Source organism: Astatotilapia calliptera, chromosome 15 (assembly GCF_964374335.1).
Source record: "Astatotilapia calliptera chromosome 15, fAstCal68.1, whole genome shotgun sequence".
Lineage (NCBI taxonomy): Eukaryota > Metazoa > Chordata > Actinopteri > Cichliformes > Cichlidae > Astatotilapia > Astatotilapia calliptera.
In genome coordinates this window covers 4,832,620-4,850,913 of record NC_137436.1, presented here as the reverse complement: position 1 = coordinate 4,850,913, position 18,294 = coordinate 4,832,620, and the positions used below count along the sequence as shown (strand labels likewise).

The 18,294-nt window shown below is 43.4% G+C and overlaps 1 protein-coding gene across 3 annotated transcripts in view; it reads right to left on the bottom strand.

Moving 5' to 3' along the window:
• The window catches only part of evlb (Enah/Vasp-like b), a 50,196-nt gene extending 32,114 nt beyond the window's left edge, over nt 1-18,082 (bottom strand). For 2 of the 3 annotated variants that reach the window (XM_026142438.2, XM_026142441.2), the window contains exon 1: nt 5,149-5,928. In XM_026142438.2, coding sequence (XP_025998223.1) covers nt 5,149-5,243 — 95 coding nt within the window. In that variant the 5' untranslated portion in view covers nt 5,244-5,928. Of the gene's footprint in view, nt 1-5,148; nt 5,929-17,771 lie in introns of those variants that run through there. The other variant, XM_026142443.2, reaches the window with a different exon arrangement.
• Nucleotides 18,083-18,294: the final 212 nt, after the last annotated feature.

Sequence of the window (18,294 nt, the reverse complement as noted above, 5' to 3'; positions counted from 1 at the left end):
CCTAGTGTTCATGATTCATTGCTGTGAAGGTTTTGTTGTTCGCTTTCCCAACACCAAATAATGCCTTGAACGCCTCCGGCAGTCCGCAGAGGTCAGCTGGGACAGCCGAAAGGAATAACACGACGATGTGGTGCCAAGAAAGAGGTCTGAATTTATGGTTTAATACCAGCTGAAAGCCTGTGAAGAGAGCACAAGGTTTCTTTTACGGCTGTGCCGCATGATTGCATAAAGCATTTAAGAGTTTCCTTACCCCTGAGAGCTAATGCTGAGTCTCTGAAAAGGCAGTGGGAAATCATGCTGGGCAGGGCAGGGCAGGAGGTTTAATTTAAGATTAGGTGCTCTCAACTTTCATGTTTGGCCAACACCTGCATGCATTTTTCAGCATAGCGGATGAGAAACTCTTGCCTTGATATTAACAGTGGTTTTCATTCCCGTCTGTAGCTGTAAGGACTTCCAGTCAGCAAAACCGCTGCCTTTACACCATCCTGCACACTTCTGACTTATCTTCTCATCAGAGAGACGAGACACCAGGTGGAACAACGGAATTAAACTGAGGATTGTCTCCGTCTGACCCTGCTTGGATTACATTATAGTGACAGAAGAAAGTTGAAAAATAATCTCAGCGACAGAGGATTTAAGACTTCGGATGGTCCTTTATGTCTCTGCAAGGCACAATGGTAAATGGCCTGTATTTGTATAGCGCTTTACTAAGGCCCCCAAAGCACTTTACACATTCAATCATCCACCCATTCACGCACACATTCACACACTGGTGATGGCAGCTACATTGTAGCCACAGCCACCCTGGGGCGCACTGACAGAGGCGAGGCTGCCGGACACTGGCGCCACCGGGCCCTCTGACCACCACCAGTAGGCAACAGGTGAAGTGTCTTGCCCAAGGACACAACGACTGAGACTGTCCAAGCCGGGGATTGAACAACCTTTCGATAATCCTCTGACATAACAGCACTGACAGAGACAGCACACAGTCAACAGATCCCCAATGAGTGGATGGCAGCCCGAAACAAACTATGGGATTTGAGATTAGATACATTAAGATGAAATGTGAGACCTGCAGGGACACTTTAGGGAAACATATTTGCTTGTATGGAGAACTTTATAGCTATGACATGTCAGTACCTGTAAAGCTAAAGATATGACATTTCTCATGCTATGCAGAGTGCTGGCTGTGGATCTATTTATTCTTTATTCGTGCAAGAGTGCTATCAATTTTCAATTAAGCAAATAAGCATATTTCCCAAATGCTAAAGCCCAGATTTAAAAAGCATTTCATCTTTATTGCAGGTGTGGATTTAAAGGCTGCAGCAAGAAGCCAGACTTTCCTGTCTAGCTAGTTGTTCGTGGGAACCTTGATTTTACTCTAATGAGCATTTGCTGGAATCTTTAATACTCAGCAAAGAGCCCGAGGCTGCCCTTGTCTCTATCCAAGTGAAGCTGTGCACTGCTGTAAACATATTGGAGGAACAAAACTTGGTTGTCTGCCATTGGTAAGCGCGTGCATGCATTTAGGGAGGTCAGTCAAGCTGCAGATCAACCCAGGGGCTCAAATGGATGGACCTCATGCTGAGAGGAGGAAGAAGAGGACAAAGGCAAGAATATGAAGAATAAATGAAGGGAAGAGAAAAGAGGAGGATCACAGAAGAGAATCAGAAATTAAGATGGAAACAAAAAAGATAAATCGAGGAGGCAGAGAGATACGGAAGACAGGAAATAGAGCGAGAAGTGGGAGCAGCTTTAAAAAATGCATGCGTCTTCATTTGACGTAGGGAAAAAAAATTCCCAACAGGGAGGAGGTTGAAGGTGAGAGCATAGCTGGAGCATAAAGACTGGCAACGTCTAAAATATGTACCTTCCCATCCCTCAAAGGAAAAAAAGAAAGCTGTAGCTGTGCCCAGAGGGTGTGCTCCTTCTCACCCATGATGCCATTTAACTGCCTACTGTGCACCCACCCACCCCCCGACACACAAGGACTACAGTCAGCACAGACATGTTTACATATGATCCCTTTTATAGTTGAGCATTAGCTAAAGGCCATTAGGTTAAGTGCTCTCCATGGAAAATCCTAACAGTCTGCATAAAACATACTCGCAAGTGTCTGTAATTGGGCGACTCAATCCTGTGAACAAGCCGTAGCATCCTACATGTTTGTGTCAAAGATCATCAGTCACCAGAGTCACTGACCTAGAATATTTCACAGATTTCCATTGGAGCTTTCTTATGTTTGACATGCATGTGTGGTAGACTCCATCACTAATCTGTCAGGCCACGGTGCGGAACAACGCAGACATTTAGTCTCCTCGGAGAATCCTGAAAAACAGAAAGCCTCTTCCCTCATCCCATGACTTAATCCTCAAGCAATAACTTACATTACAGCAGCTCTTGGATTTAAGTCTGAGGCTTTCAAGGTGAACGAAGAGAGAGAGAGCTGAAGGGGAGAGTTGGCCATCAAGGCCCATTTCTATCAAGAGCGAGGCCAAAACAGGAAAAATCACAGTTTTATCAGAAGTTTTAAACTGGGGGAAAAGTCATCCAAGTTTATCCTTTAATGTGTATTTAATATATATTTTACTCAAACCTTGATTTTCCTTCTAAACCTAGCCAAATAGCTTTTAATGATTTTAATGACTTTTGTTGGTTTTTGTCTTCCTCACATTGAAAATGATTGCTAAAGTGCATCAACACTAACATTAGAAACATTACATTATAAAAAGACAAGAAGGAGCTTCTGGCCAGGCCTGGGGTCAGCTGAGAGTCAGAACTGGTTGCAGTGGAAGACAGACAAACAATTTATATGTGGACGTTGCTTAAAATATACAGACTTGGCATATTGACTATACTAAGTGGGCGATCCAAAACTGAAACTATGATTTATTATTCTTTAATAAATATCAGTGCACTGGGTCTGCACAATAAATAAGAAGGGTTTTTTGTAGTTGCAGGAGGCACTGAAACAGAAGCGCTCTTGCTCTTCGTATGCATAGCCTGTGTGCATTGCTATGTATACATGCACTGTATACGTATCTATGCTCTCATGCGTTGGCCAGCATTGGTTGTCATGGTTATCTGGCTATACTCTAGTTACCCAGCTTGGCCACTATGAAGCTGGTGCTAATATCCCAGCATCCATTGCACATGTTTTTCTTTCAGGGTGTATGCCACATCAAAGTCTATGTTCAAACAGCCACATATTTACTCCTTCACACTGGTTTCTCCTTTCTCCTCTAATTTCACCTCCATCCATCTGCCTCACGCTTCCACTCTCTCTTCCTTCTGCTTACCAGTGCTCCCCCTTCCACCCCCCACTGGTCTAATATTTTCTCTCCCTCTCTTTTCTCTCTGCTCCTCTTGGTTTCATTATCGCTTAAGCCCACCCTTTTAGGAATATAGTTAGAGATGCTGCTTTGTAAAGCTGCCCATTACTGATTTTATTGTTTGCGGGGTTCAACATGGAGACTACCAGAAAATGAGTGAAAGTGATTAGTGTACACAGGAACAGATACGGCAGTGTCTTAGTATGAATGTGCATCAAATCCACGCTCAGCTTTTCTAAGCGAGTATTCATTGCATAAAATCTGATTTGTGAAACATTAATATTGCTTATGGGCTTGAATTGGTTTTGTGAAAACACATTACACTTTTAAACCTCGTTAATCTCTGCAAATGCACACAGGGTTTGTGTGTGTGTGTGTGTGTGTGTGCGTGCGTCCCTCGTGTAATAGAGATGTGAGGCACAGCCAGAAATGTGTGAGACTACTTTTTTTTCATTAAGGCTACAGTTTGCATAAAAACGCTGATATTTACTGACATTTCCTGGGGTTTGCTGATGTGGACATTTCACAGGGGTGGGAACGCTGTCGATGAAATCTCTTTAACTGTCTACTGGGCTTAAACCACTGTGAAAATAACATTAATAATAACAATAAAACTACAAACACTAACCTGGCTAAATGCAGCAGATATGAAATGTGAGCCAATATGTTAGAGTCGAAAATCTAATAATGACATCATGCCCAACGACAGCTCGAGTAAAGTGGATGAAGCAGAGCTATTCCTTTTCTGTCTTTCAGAAACAGATGCTCTCACTTTGCACTTTTCTGTCCTCTCCCTCCTCGCGCTGATGCTACCGAGCTGCGAATGACCTCAGACTCCCGTGGCGCCATCAGGGAGCACGGCCAGGCTGTGACAGTGACACGCTCCAGCCCAATAAAGCTGCTGGTCCACCAGCTTGGACCAGGCCAAGGTCAAAGCTGCTTAGTGGGGCAAAACTCTGGCTCTGAGTCCCATAAAGCTGCACTGATCAGAGCTGTTAGCAGAGGAATTGTCAAATGTATCACACACGAGATTATAACGACATCTCAAGCTGTGCATGCAAAGATTGATGATGGATGAGAGAGGCAAAGATCATAAGGAGAGCTTGAAGATTATTTTCTATTTCTTTTCATGTATGTCACAAAGCATCAGGTCTCAGATCTTGCACGCCCGAGTGCAATAGCTCCGTCCGAGCACAATTACATCTCAACAAGACAAAGAGGAGGAAAGCTGTTGCACGTCTGAGCATGCGTCTGTGAGCGCGACGGCAGGCGTCGACTGTGGATGTGCAACAAGCCACCCTGAGCACTTTCAGCTGCGATTGGAGAGGAGAGAGTAGCAAAAAAGAAAAAGAGAGCAGCGCAAAGGAAGAGAACAAAAGAAGCCACAGAGGCGCCCGATAAGAAGGCGATAGATTCCTGGATGGCAAATGTAGCACAACTGTGGCACTGTCCAAACTTGGCAATCTCCTTCATAGGCTGTCAATGCCCTCTGCTTCTCCAAGGAGCCTGACACTTTTCTGCACAGCTAGCAAACACATTAGCATGCAGCCCCATCCCCCTGCAAGGGCAATGAGCCACTCACAGCAGCACTCATCATACACAGAAAGCGTTTCATATGCAACAGCAGCAGCAGCAGCAGCAGCTGGGGGTCTGGTGAAAGATGCAATCATGATGCTGTAAGTAAAATTTGCATGGAAAAAGCAATTAGAGGTATCAGCCTCGGATGACTCCATCGTTTACCAGTGAGTGATGGATCTGATCTACTGATGGATGCCATCCTAAACACCGCCCCCACCACCATGCATTGGATGCCTACCTGACTTTGAACTCAGTGAGCTGTGGCTGTGCCCCCGGTTCAGCACAGTATATCTGAGGGAAGTAAAATCGGTGAGACTGAAGGTTGATATCCATGGTGTCCGCGGACAGCAGGTGCACACAGGTCAACCCTGTTCAGTGACTCCAGAAACTGAAAACAAATGTCTGTCTGTTTCCTCAGTTGCTTTTTTTCCCTTCCTTTGTCTCCCCTGAAATCCCGTCGCTGATACTTCCGCTAGAGGTTGGAGTTCAGCGGGAGCATTCTAGTCACCTTCTCCCCGAATAGTCGCAGAGCTACAGAAGGCTACCACCAGGAAGGCATCTCCCTCCTCTTTACCTCCTCTGGCAGACTGAACGTTCAATCAGCTCTCCTGCCCAGCACCAGATAGGCACACTAACCTATTTCCCCACTGCCAGTGTACAGTCAGCAACTGTGAGCTCTAGAACAAAGATGACTCGTGTAAAAGATACAGGCTCCCGGCAGGTCAACAGAAAAAAATGTCACTTTTGGTCATCAAATCATCCTTTGGCAGCAGGTAAAGAAGTAAAAATCGGTAAAAATAAAGGTGAAATTGAAGCATTTGGTGGGAAAAAAGGTGTTTTCAATATGAGGGCACTCCTCAGCGTACAGAGAAGACTGAATGGGAGATGAGAGTCCTTTGGTTTTTTACGCTTCAGACACAGAGGAAAGGCGGGGTGGGGGGTGAGCAAGATGGAGATAGAGAGAGATTCCCGGTGCTGTGAGGCGTTGCCCTCACGCTGCCTCTCCTCTCTGTGTCTCATTGGATTACCTCCTCCCTCTCCATACTCCCTCCCCACACCCCACCTTCCCTCCTCCTCTTCTCTCCATCACTCCCCTTCTCCCCTCCCAGCTGTGAGAAGAGCAGCGGGCTGCCAGCCCCGGAGGCTGCTGGTCCTGCCCCTCCTCCTCCTCCTCACCATGCAGCTCTCCTCCGCCAGCCGCCGGATTGGCCGAGACGAGGATGCGTAAGTCCGCATGGAGGGAGAGAACGAGGGGGGAAAAAAGAGGAGGAGCAACAGATTTTAATTCATCTGATGGCTCCCATCTTTTCTCGCAGATGATCTGAGGTGGAGTGCCAGGCTTGGGTGGGGCTTCGGATACAACAACATACGAAATGTGGACACACAAATTCGAGCATGCGAGGCCCCATGTTTGCCTCTTTAATGTCCCGTGCTCCATTTATCTCAGCACATATAGATTACAAGCAAAGTACAGTAAGCGGCGTGCAGCCACAAACTAATCTCCTGGCTGGGTGGGTGAGTTCAACATCAATAAATCCCTGCCACATTTACTGTGCATCCTCTGACATGCCACAAAAATAGACACACCCGTGGTCTCTTTCTAGTACAGTTCAACCTGCACACACCACCCACATCTGTCCTGCTGTGTTTTGCCAGCAGGCAATTTCATTGATTGAACTGGCTGTAGAACTGCTGGATGCCGACGGCACCGGAAAATCACAGTTTAGGGCCTGCTGAAAGTGCCATTTGGCTAGAAATCGTCATGCCAATGAAATTTCAGCCATGTCCTTTTATTACTTGTTTGATAATAATTTCATATTTGTTAGTTTATGAGAAAAAAATATTACCTTAAGTTAGAAGCAAATGTCTGCTTGCAGTGAGTTGCATCAAACAGCCTTCTTCAAACTTCTGTTGCCTCTATGAAATCATGAGTTTTGGTGTTTGTGATACATTATCATTTGGTAAAAATGTACAGGAATTTGTTTCTTTTACTGTTGCACCGATGTGAAAGGTGGGGGTAAGGTGTATTTTGAGTGGAGTGGTCGTCAAAGGAAGCAAGCAGGCAACAAGAGGGCAAAAAAACCTGAAAGGGGTGATTTTTTTCTATTATAACTCAATAAATTAAATGACATTGACCCTTTAAGTTATGCACTACTTTAGCGTGGATTTAGAGGTGATGTTCACTCTTGTTCAACGCTGGCATTTATTTAAAGATTTCTTTTTTAGCTGCTCAGTTTCTCTGTTAGTAACACTTTTCTTTAAGCTGCATTTTTGCTAATAAACATCAGCATACCATTTAATCTTGCAACAAGTAATAAATGCAACTTGTTAACCAAGCTAGCTGTCTGAGTCTTGGGTTAGCTGACAGCTACCTAAACCTAGTTCAGATATGGCCACTAAATTTGAGGCTTTAAAATTATGTTCCAATACGTTGCCTGTGTCTTTTATATTTAGTCTGTATTTGGCTTTGAAGCCTTTGTAAGGAGGAGGCTGGGGTGTATTAATGGGTCATGAAATTAACTGACTTTTACGTGTTAGTTTCTCCTTTCAAACCAAAAGTCAATCTTTTTAATCATGACTATTACACAAACCCATAAAACTGTTTTTACTGTTTTTAATTTTAGCCCTTTATTTCTAACCCAAGCTTACCCCTAAGTCTTTCTCATGCAGAAACTGAATGGAGGAGTTGAATATGTACACGAACCTCTTAACTTTCAATAGATCCCTATATGGAATAATGCACCACAGTACTGGGCCCAGAAATTGTAAGTAAAGTAAGTAAGTAAAATTTATTTATATAGCACATTTCACAGATAAAAATCACAAAGTGCTTTACAGTAAGATCAGACATACAAGTTAAAATTAATTAAATTAGTTAAAAGCCCGTTTGTATAAAAATGTCTTCAGCTGCTTTTTAAAGGAGTCAGTAGAGTCTAGACAGCGTAAAGACAACGGCAGAGAGTTCCACAGCCTAGGTGCCAGTGCCTGAAAAGCCCGATCCCCACGTGTTTTAAATCTAGTACGTGGGACCACCAGTAGCCTCTGACCTGAAGACCTAAGTGCAGAGCTCTAAAAGTTACAACTAAAATTTTAAAATGAACCCTAAAATTTACAGGCAACCAATGAAGAGAAGCCAAAACTGGAGTAATGTGTGACCTCTTGTTTATACCAGTTAAAAGTCTTGCCGCTGCATTCTGTACAGACTGAAGGCGATCCAGAGCTGATTTGTTAAGACACGTAAAAAGAAAATTGTGTTTCTGTTTAAAGCTGTTAGAAGCTAAAATAAAAGTGGATTTGTGTTTTTTCATTTAAATTCACTTTTTACACAATTTCCTCAAGTGCATCTGCTTTTCATTGTCGTGTGCATTATACCAGCAATAATTCCCAAAAACTCATTAAAACAAGAGAAAAGCCCATCGTGGGTTTTTTCTTTTCAACACAATGGCAGCATTATTTTCTGAAAGCAACTCCCAGTAGCTGAATATGAGACTAACTCACTACAGTGGCTAGTGTCAAATCAATAAAGGACATTATATTGCAATTGAGTCGCAGCACACCATCTGCACCATCATTTTTATCTTACAATCTTACTGTGACTCACTGAGAGCACAGGCAGAGGAAGAGACTGAAGCAAACAGACACTCTCTTGTTTGCAATAAAGCATTCGTGTGAATCTTTTTCTTTTCTTTGAAATGGCAGCAGTAGATGGCTGAATAGTGACTCCAGTTGAAGTCATTCATTGTTTTCTTTTCTTTATAAAGCAATCATATTCTGCTTATCAAAAATACAGGAGGAGGTTGGGTTAAAAAAAAACAATTTGGTGGAGAGCAAAGAGGAGGAGACAGACGGAGAGAGGGAGAGAGTCAAATGCCTGGGTGAAAGGGAGGGAGGGAGAGCCAGGATAGCAAGGGTGAAAGGACAACCAGTCAGCACTTACACTGTACAGTCTTGTCATACACCCCCCACCAAACCCCACCGTCATCCTGTTAGGTGGGTGAATGAGTGAGTGAGTGTGTGAGCAAGTGAGTGAGACAGCGAACAATAGAGTGCGATAAAGCGAGGTTTAAGTCCTGGCAACCTGATTTTTAGCATCCAGCAGGAGGTTTGGCCTTCAGTGTAACACATAGCATGACTGTGTGCGTGTGTGTGTGAGCATGCATGTGTGTGGCACAGCGAGAGAGGGGGAGGGAGGGAGGGAGAGAGTGTAATTGAGCTTTGTGGTAAAACCGATGACCTAAAGTAAAGCAATGCTGGAGAAAGAACAAAAGGATAAAGAACATACTTTGTTCCACTGTAGATGATCAGTAACCCAAGTGGAATGATAATGATGAAGTATAAACATGTTTCAAATCAAACTCTGCAATATGTTTGTTATTAAACTATTCAAGCTTAATAATATCTTTGCTGTGGCACTCCAACTTGTGGTCAGTTGAAATTATGCTATATCCTGTTTCCTGTTTTACTTTGTTGGTGCTTGAAACACGTCTGCAACATTATCGTGTCCACCTGGCAAAATGACTCACTGGGCATAATTCAAAAAAGCAGAAACCTTTGTATTCAGCTCACAGGTTACACTTTAGATCAGGACATCAACAGAAATAAAATAAAAAGAGAGAGAAACCATGAAATCTCATTAGACCTTTACAAATGGGTTTTTAAAGCATAGATCAATAAAAAAGATTAGAGTACTCACAGACTGTATGTAAGAGATATCCAACTATTAGGGCGGTTCGATATAATACTCCTTGTAGCATAAGATGGCGCATTGTCTTGCATGAAGATGGTTGTGTTGCAGAAGGCACAGTTCTGTTCATTCTACCATGGAAGAAAGTGGACAGTCAGAAACTCCACATACTTTGCAGAGGTCACTGTCACACCTTCAGGGACCCTAAAGGGGCCGACCAGCTCTCTCCCCGTGATTCCAGCTCAAAACATGACTCCACCACCTCCTTGCTGACGTTGCAGCCCTGTTGAGACATGGTGGCTGTCCACCAACCATCCACCACTGCATTTATCTGGACCATCCAGGGTTGCAATGCACTCATCAGCGAACAGGACTGTTTGAAAATTAGTCTTCTTGTAGTTCTGGGCTTGTGAGCATTGGTTAGGGGTGGCCAAATATAAGGTTTATGCACAACTGCAAGTCTCTGGAGAATCCTACACCTTGAGGTTCGCAGGGCTCCAGAGGCACCAGCAGCTTCCAATATCTGTTTGCTGCTTTGTAATGGCCTTTTAGCAGCTGCTCTCTTAATCTGATGTATTTGTCTGGCAGAAACCTTCCTCATTGTGCCTTTACCTGCACGAACCCATGTGTGCTCTGACTCAGCCACAAATCTCCTACATTATGGTGATCACGCTTAAGTTTTCGTGAAATGTCTAAGGTTTTCATTACGTGTCCAATGCACTCAACTATTTCACGCTTTTCAGGAACGGAGAGATCATTTTTCCTTCCTATATTGCTTGAAAATGGTGGTCTGCTTAATAATGTGGAACATCCTTCTTTAGTAGTTTTTCCTTTAATTGGCAAACTAATGATCACAGGTGTCCGAGATAGATTTCAATCATCCAAAGAGCCCTGAGACACAATTCCATCCATGGGTTTAATTGAAAAACAACTTATTTAATCTTTATGACACTTAAACACAATTTGCATAATAATTTGGAGCGCGGTGTAAATGTAAATAAAATTTAAATGAATGATGCAATGTGACTTTGAATGCAAATTTAAAGTATTTTTATATTTTATTCTCATATCATTTACAGTGTGCATGTTTTTTCCCCATCCAGTCACATTATATTCTGTAAAATCCAATCTAATTTCTTGCTTCCGTCATCCCATCAGCACCCACCTGTGTGCAGTCACGCTATTCGACCCGCAGCAAGGTGGAGAAAGAAAAGGGATTAAACGAGTGTGAGCGGTGTGACAGAGACGACGTTAAACGGCTCTTTGACGTTTCCTGTGCTCTCAGTCGATTTCATCCTCTCAGGCCCGGGGATTGAATCTTTTTTTTTAGCTGCAAACAAATACTCACACGTGCACCAGCAGCGTGAGCACGACGTCTGACTCATATGAGCTGCACATTTTAATTCTAATTACACCGCACACCAATGGGAGATGGCAGAGGAGACACGGAGGGCGGGCGGGGAGTGATTTCCCTCTCATTCACAAAGATCCCACTCTTAAACACACACGCCCGTCTGTGCAGATCAGCCTTCCCACTCTGCCTCTTGACGCCTCCGTGTGCATCATTGTGACTCATAAACAGCACTACTGTCACCTAAAATGAAAATGTTATCATTCACACTCAGACACATGACCACACACCTGACTCTGGAGGCATCTTAATGTGCAACATCATTCTCCATTTTGAGCTGTGCGTGTCATACTGCATTTAGACAAATGGGGTTATTACAGCAGCATTCAGCACAGACATCATTACACAACCTGTTAGCACCAGCATCTCCAACATATGAAGATATACAAGCCACTAAGAGTTCATCCATTTACCCTAACCAAGGAGACTAACAAAGCACAACAGCAGCTGAGCTGTGACTAAATGGTGCACTGATAGCAAGCAATAAAAGCATCATTGCTTGCAGCTTTTAGTAGGAAGTTAACTCTTAATTTACATGCTACAAAATTACATTGCCTTTGTTAGTTTAAAATAACTGATGCCTGAATTGTGGTCTGTGGCCTTTTTCCAGTCCTTAAAGTAAAACATTCTTGTATTGCAGAGAGGTGGGTGACACAAAGAACAGAACAAAACTAAATGTGTGTCCCATAGTTTGCATACCAAGACTTACACCAACATTAAACCAAAGCTACAATCTTTTCCTGTGCCATGCACTATGAATCATTAAAAAGTGGATCATGTTGCATACAAACATTTCACAGTGAAAAGAAAGTACAAGACACATCCCCCTCAGCCTCCTAGTACAGGGACCTATGGTGTAAATTTGAAAAGCCGAGGTGATTTTCAGAAACATTGACCTTTAACTTTGACCTTGAGCTCAAGGTCACTGAGATTCGAAATTGTCAAAGATTTTCAGTCGATGCTCCCATGCTGTGAATTCCAAAATCCTACGTCGCTTCGTTCTCGAGTTATCACATTCACAAACTTGAGTGTCCACACCGCCTGCCCACCCTGCTGCGTAACAGCAATACCCCATCAGCCTTTTACAGCTCTGCAGATTTGCATCCAAGGATTGCGTAATCCTTAAAATGCTATAATATTAAGTATTAAACTTTATATTTGTATTGGAAAAAAATCAATCCACTGACACAATCCAAAAGCAGTTGGTTATATGATTTTTCCCAACAAGCTTTAGGTTTTGCAATGACTTGTGCAAAAACAATGCAGGATTGAATTCAATTCTGTTTTATTTTTATAGCAACAATTCACAATAAAAGTTACATCAAGACTAAAAGTATGTATGTATGTAGGCTCCAAATAAGACCAACGCACAACCATGCACAATGCAGTGTGGAGCTGGAAAACCTTGAGTCCTCACATGGATCTCCTCCACCACAGATCAAAAACTGCTCAGCAGTGCCTCAAGGAACACAGTAAAGAACTGAACATATTGAGTTGGTCTCCAAACTCCAATCTGCTTAATTCCATTCAATTCAACTCAATTTTATTTGCACAGCGCCAAATCACAACAACAGTCACCTCAGGGGGCTTTATATTGCAAGGTAGACCCTACAATTGTAATGCATCCAATAGCACACAGAGTCCAAAAGATCCATTGCTAATGTCTCAGTGCCACTATATTTTAATTTATATATATGATCATGGTTTTTAGACATTATTTTTAGCCATTTTCAGCCATGAACTGCAGCCTTGAACTTTTGTTGACATTACCCGACAGAGGTGCGCATGAGAAGGCCAGTACAGACTTGGACAGTCATCAAAGCTGACAAGACCCTAGTACAAAGCCCACGTGATGCTCCAGTGTGAGAACAGCACAGGTAACAAGGGAATTCACAACCAGCAGTTTGCACATCACGTGTTCTGCCTCCAGCACGCAGCTAAACCAAACTGAGCATTTCAGGCAGTGAGGGTGCAAATGACGGGAACTGTCTGCTGCTGTATGCTACCTCTGGACAAACTGATTCTTCTGATGTTCTGCTGAGCTCATGCATGAAGAAGACTTAACTTTCTGCTGTTTGGAGTTCAGCACAGCAGCAGCAGTCCTTTCTGCTCATGAGTTTGATGTGAGCTGTGCAACTGAACCAAATGACATCATTTCCAAATATGAGGGAAACTGGTTGATAATTATCTATGACTGCTCCAAAGAGTGACCCCTCACATACGCACTGCTTCCTGACCCATGGCTCATATGAAAATATTATTTAAGCAGCTTTAACTAATCAGCGCTTTGTCTTTAATGATTCACACAAGATTATTTTTAAGGGAGCACATGTGTGTTCCTACCGAAGTGTGGGAACATAAGATGACTAAACTTGCAACATGTCTGGAACAAAAGGTGAAAATGCCACAGTTTTAACACTGGACCAACAACAAATGTGTCATCAAGAACGCACACCTGTAACAGCTTCAAAGCACACAGCTGTGAGATCTGGGAGCAATGGACCGAGGGGGAAATTTGACCTCCACTGGTGTGTATCACTCCCTGGAACAGCGGGGCATAAACCATGACATTTCCATGATTTATTTTAGCTCAGACACTCGCAGCACCGACTGTGGGTGTAGAATGGAAATGTGCTTTGTTTTCTCCCAAAAGTAGCCTCTCATACGGTACATTTGCATTACCTTGACATAGAGAGATAAACTCAGTATAACCCTGTTTGTCCTTGTCATGCATCAATTCAGCTCACTATTAATGCTAGTATTCATATGGGTCACACGCATACCACCAACTGATCCTGTCAATACACATCAGGCCACGAATCAGATTAATAGGGTCTACACTTCACTTTCAGACCATAATGAAAAACCATCCACTCAAATGGAGGCAGTGGTGATGACGACAGGCTGCAATGGGCAGGCTCAGATCACAGGCTAGACCGCACATCAACTGTATGTGCTCTTTAACATGTAGTTAACGGGCACACAAAGCTTACTGGAGACCTTTTTAAAAGGTAATAATAGCTCTGAGTAATGTGTAGTAACATGAAGTGAAGCAAAACAAAAACAGGTCCTTAAAGCTTCTCAGTTACTGAGGCTCGAATGATTAAGACTAGAAAAATAACGGTGATCAGTATAGTCAAATGACCTATTATTGGACTTTTCTTGCTATTCATTACAGTATCTCTAAGGCGCCAGCAGAGGGCTTCACATACCTTATCTTTGAAGGAATAACACTGAAAATCCTAAACTATTCATAGCATTCAGCTGCAGAAAACAAAGCGAAGCAGCAAATCATGCTAAAAAAAAAACTGAGCAACTCAGTCAAGCGTAGTCCCGTTTTAAAGGTTCACAATACGAGTGTTCAGAAAGGAAAGGAAGTGATTTAATACAAGAAAAAACAGGTTGCTGCATTTGTGAAGGACAGCAAATTAATCAAAAAGATGGATGGGAGGGTGAAGAAGAAAAAAGAAGAGAAATAACCGACTTCCAGAAGGGGAAACAAGCCAGGAATCAACCCTTTAGCCCACAATTCCAGAAAACAAGTGCCAAGCAAGGCTTTACTGTCTCCTCCAGAGATCAGCACCTTCCCCCTTTCTGCAGTTGGAGATAACTAAAACTAGTGTGGCTAATCATAACAAATGAAGAGCAAATACAGTGGTACAAGCATTGGATTCCTTCATTAATCTCTTGTGTTTATAGCCAGGGTTCTCGATGTGCAGGCCGAATTGTGCCAATAGAGCACAGAGGGAGACCAGGGGACCTTTGCCATTTGGTTGTATCTCTTGTGTTCTCACCATCATGCCTTACAGCCAGTGTCGAGAAATCTCACCATTAAAAATGACAGTTACCAACAAAAATGTTCTAAACATAACTACTACAACCACTATTAAAATATGCCTGATGTGTGCATGTGCCAGTTCCTTAAAACCTGGCTTAAAAAATAGGCGGATGCAGGGACTATAATACAAATTCTCCAAAATACTGCAGTTTGCCTCATTATAGAAAAATACTGGATGAAAAACTGCAGCCCACAGGAGCTCACTGAGATCAATGCTCATTAGATCACAGCACAAAACAACTGTGGGTGTCCTACTGACATTCGCAGCACAGCAGCACAGAGAAGACACAAACGCGAGCGACTCGGACGCTCGGACCAAAGGACCTCTCGGTCATGATGAGCAGAAACAACATGCCCGCTCCATCGCGCTTGCAGATTTAAAGCCACGCAGTCATTTAAGGAGAAAGATAAATGAAGTCCACACAGTGATCAGGCGAGACGCAGGAACCACAGCAAACTCTGCTGAAGCAGAGGCTTGTGAACCATAGTCTGTGTTGCCACCTACAGAGCACCTCCACAAAGCACACAATCTGTCCTCCTAAATCACAGCTGTATGTTTAACTGGCTGTTTAAGTGACAGCAGAGTGTTACACATAGTTTGGACTCGTGCTGGTAAAGTTTGGATAATGTGATCACAGTTTGCACAGCTTTTTTTTGTGTGAAAAACGACAAAAAAGTAAGTTTGCCTAGTGTACAATGCAAACTTTCACAGGAAGCGGTTGATACGTATGTGTTAACAAAATAAAAGCTGTTTTATTATCACCACAGAACAGGAATAATTTATTTACAGTCTCACATTGACCTTGGATCACATGCACACACAGACACACACAGTAATACCTTTATCAGGACACTACACTGAGTTACATTTTCTGAGTTACTGACAGCTACTACTGCTTAACACTAATCCTACCCCCTAAACCTGGGTTTAAGTGTGCCAGGTTTGCTATTCCTTATTTCTGCCATATATACACTGGTGCCCAGACTCTGGAACTCTCTCCCTTTGAGCTTGAGATCTGTGGACTCGGTGGTCTCTTTTAAAAATTGTTGACTTTTTTGTCGACTTATGTTGACTCTCCATATTACTGTGAAGCACTTTGGTGTCCCTTTGGATTTTTAAATGTGCTATATAAATAAAATTGTATTGTATTGTATTGTATTGTAAAAAACAGCTAAAAACTTATCTTTTTAAACTTGCTTTTGGTTCATTTTTGTTTTTATGTTTTAGCTTCTGTGAAGCACTTTGTGATTTTTATCTTGAAAGGTTCTATACAAATAAATTTTACTTACTTTCAACGGTGGATGTTCACATGACACAAGCACGCAGTTTCAAAAAGGAAGGTCAGAGTATGTGCAAGTGTTTCCTGAGCCAAAATCTCAGGTTTCAGAGCACCCCAAAAGCCTAAAAGCAGACATTGAGTCCCCATCCACACGTTCCACCTTCTGTTTGTGATGGGGAGCTAATCAGAGGAAAGCTGGTTCAAAGCAGGGATGTTATACTCATTTTACATCATAGGACACATGATGTTGGAGTCCTTCTGTTCCCCATTCCTTATATTTGACATTCCTGGCTTAAAGGGAGGTTGCCCTAAATGCTCCCTGTATCTCTCATGAAATGGACTGAGGGGCCTCACTATAGTGAAATAAGTATGAATTATTTTAAACCGGAATCAAGAAAAGACAGACTAGTAGAGCCCAAGAATATGAATGTTGAGCTGTCGAGCAACAACAGGACCCCTTTATTGATTTATACTATGGGGAGGTTTGCAGGGAATAGGTAGTGCTGGCATCCCTCTACATATCAGTTATTTTTCATCCTCTGATTGTCTCACAATCAGAGGATGAAAAAGGCGCTTGCTGTGCTGGAATTAGAGCCTGGGACTAACTACGAGGAACACATGAGTGTATAATTTGGGAGTAGGTCTGGAAGTTGAGGCATCCCAGAGCTCGTATTTCGCTTCACAACAAAATACCCCATATATATCCATGCAGTGTAACCTCTGGACGCCTTGCATTATCAAAGCACACAGGATCAAAAACCAACAACGAGCCACATTTTTTGTGTCCCTAGCAGGGAGGCAGATTGTCACACACCATGAGTAACACCACACTAGCACGCACACTCCGTCACCCACTCTACTTTCTAAGCCAACAGCAATTAGACTCAGCTGATTTTTCCTCCTGTTCATGGTGAACCTGTGCCAAACGCTGCTGCTTCTGCTGCCTCACCCACTACTGTGAAGCGGCAGCCTCGCAGCTGATTGGAGGGAGGCTGTGACGACAAACCCGGGCCTGCCAGTAACGTTTTACCTGATAGGCACTCACACTGGTCTAGTCAACCCAGCGCCCTCATCTCCGAGCCGCGTCTGGATCGCTGTATCGAATGCTCACAGCTGATTGGTTCCCGTGCGGAGAGGTGTGTGCGAGCGTGCACGCTGCGCAGGTTTCACCTTTTTTTCAGGTGATGTTTAAAAACTGCAATCGCAGCAAGTGTTGTTAATTAAGTGCACCGTAACGCCACACTACTGCACGTGTAGTCTGGTTCCCGTGACAAGACCTTTTTTTCCGCCTGTGCAGAGTACCTCCACGTGAAACATCACCGAGCGAACTGGAGTCGGCTATTTTTTTTAAAATTCTTATTATTTTAAATCAAAGGCTGACCTCAGTGTGCTTCTCTTAAAGGTTCATATTCTGTCGGCCAACAGGTGACCTACCGGTCAATAAAAGCGCGTGCTGCCGTGAATCCCGGGCTGTGATACACCTACTGTGGCCTCTAAATTCAGCTGCATCCCATAAATTGTCCAGATTCCCTGTGAATCAGCCCCACATCCCCTTAATGTCCCTAAAAAAAGGAAACCCACCACCACAACCAGTGCAGAAGTCTGCGCTTTTATGTGCAGGGAAAGACCAACGCATGCTTCTCCTTACCTCATCGTCCTTCTGAATGAAATCAGTGAGTCCTTCGTCCTCAAGTTCGGCTCTAATAGAAACGATCCAGGTCCAGCAATAGCAGCAGATCTGTATGGTTTTGATAGGAAGAAGAAGAAAACAACTGCGAAGCCTGCAGCGGGCTGGACGTGCAGATGCTGAGGGTGGAAAAGGCGAGAGGGTGTGGAAAAATGCTACACGGATGCCCACAGTTTTCGGGTCTGTCTTTAAAAAAAATAATATTAATAGAAAATAATAATAATTTAAAAAAGATCCTCCTCCGTTGTGTTTCAGGCAGCGGCTGGTTCGGTCGGGGCCACTTCAGAGGGCAGCACGCCGCTTTCCTAAGGACGAGAAGCCGGGCGGAGTGGCTGACAGCGGCTTTTGAGGTGCCATCTTTTCCTGCCTCCAACCACTGGGAGGCTGGATGGATGGAGAGGCAAAGAGGAGGGGGTACAGGGAGAGAGTGAGAGAGAGCAGGCTGCTGGAATATTCAAGTGTGGCTGGTTTTGCTGCACGGCAG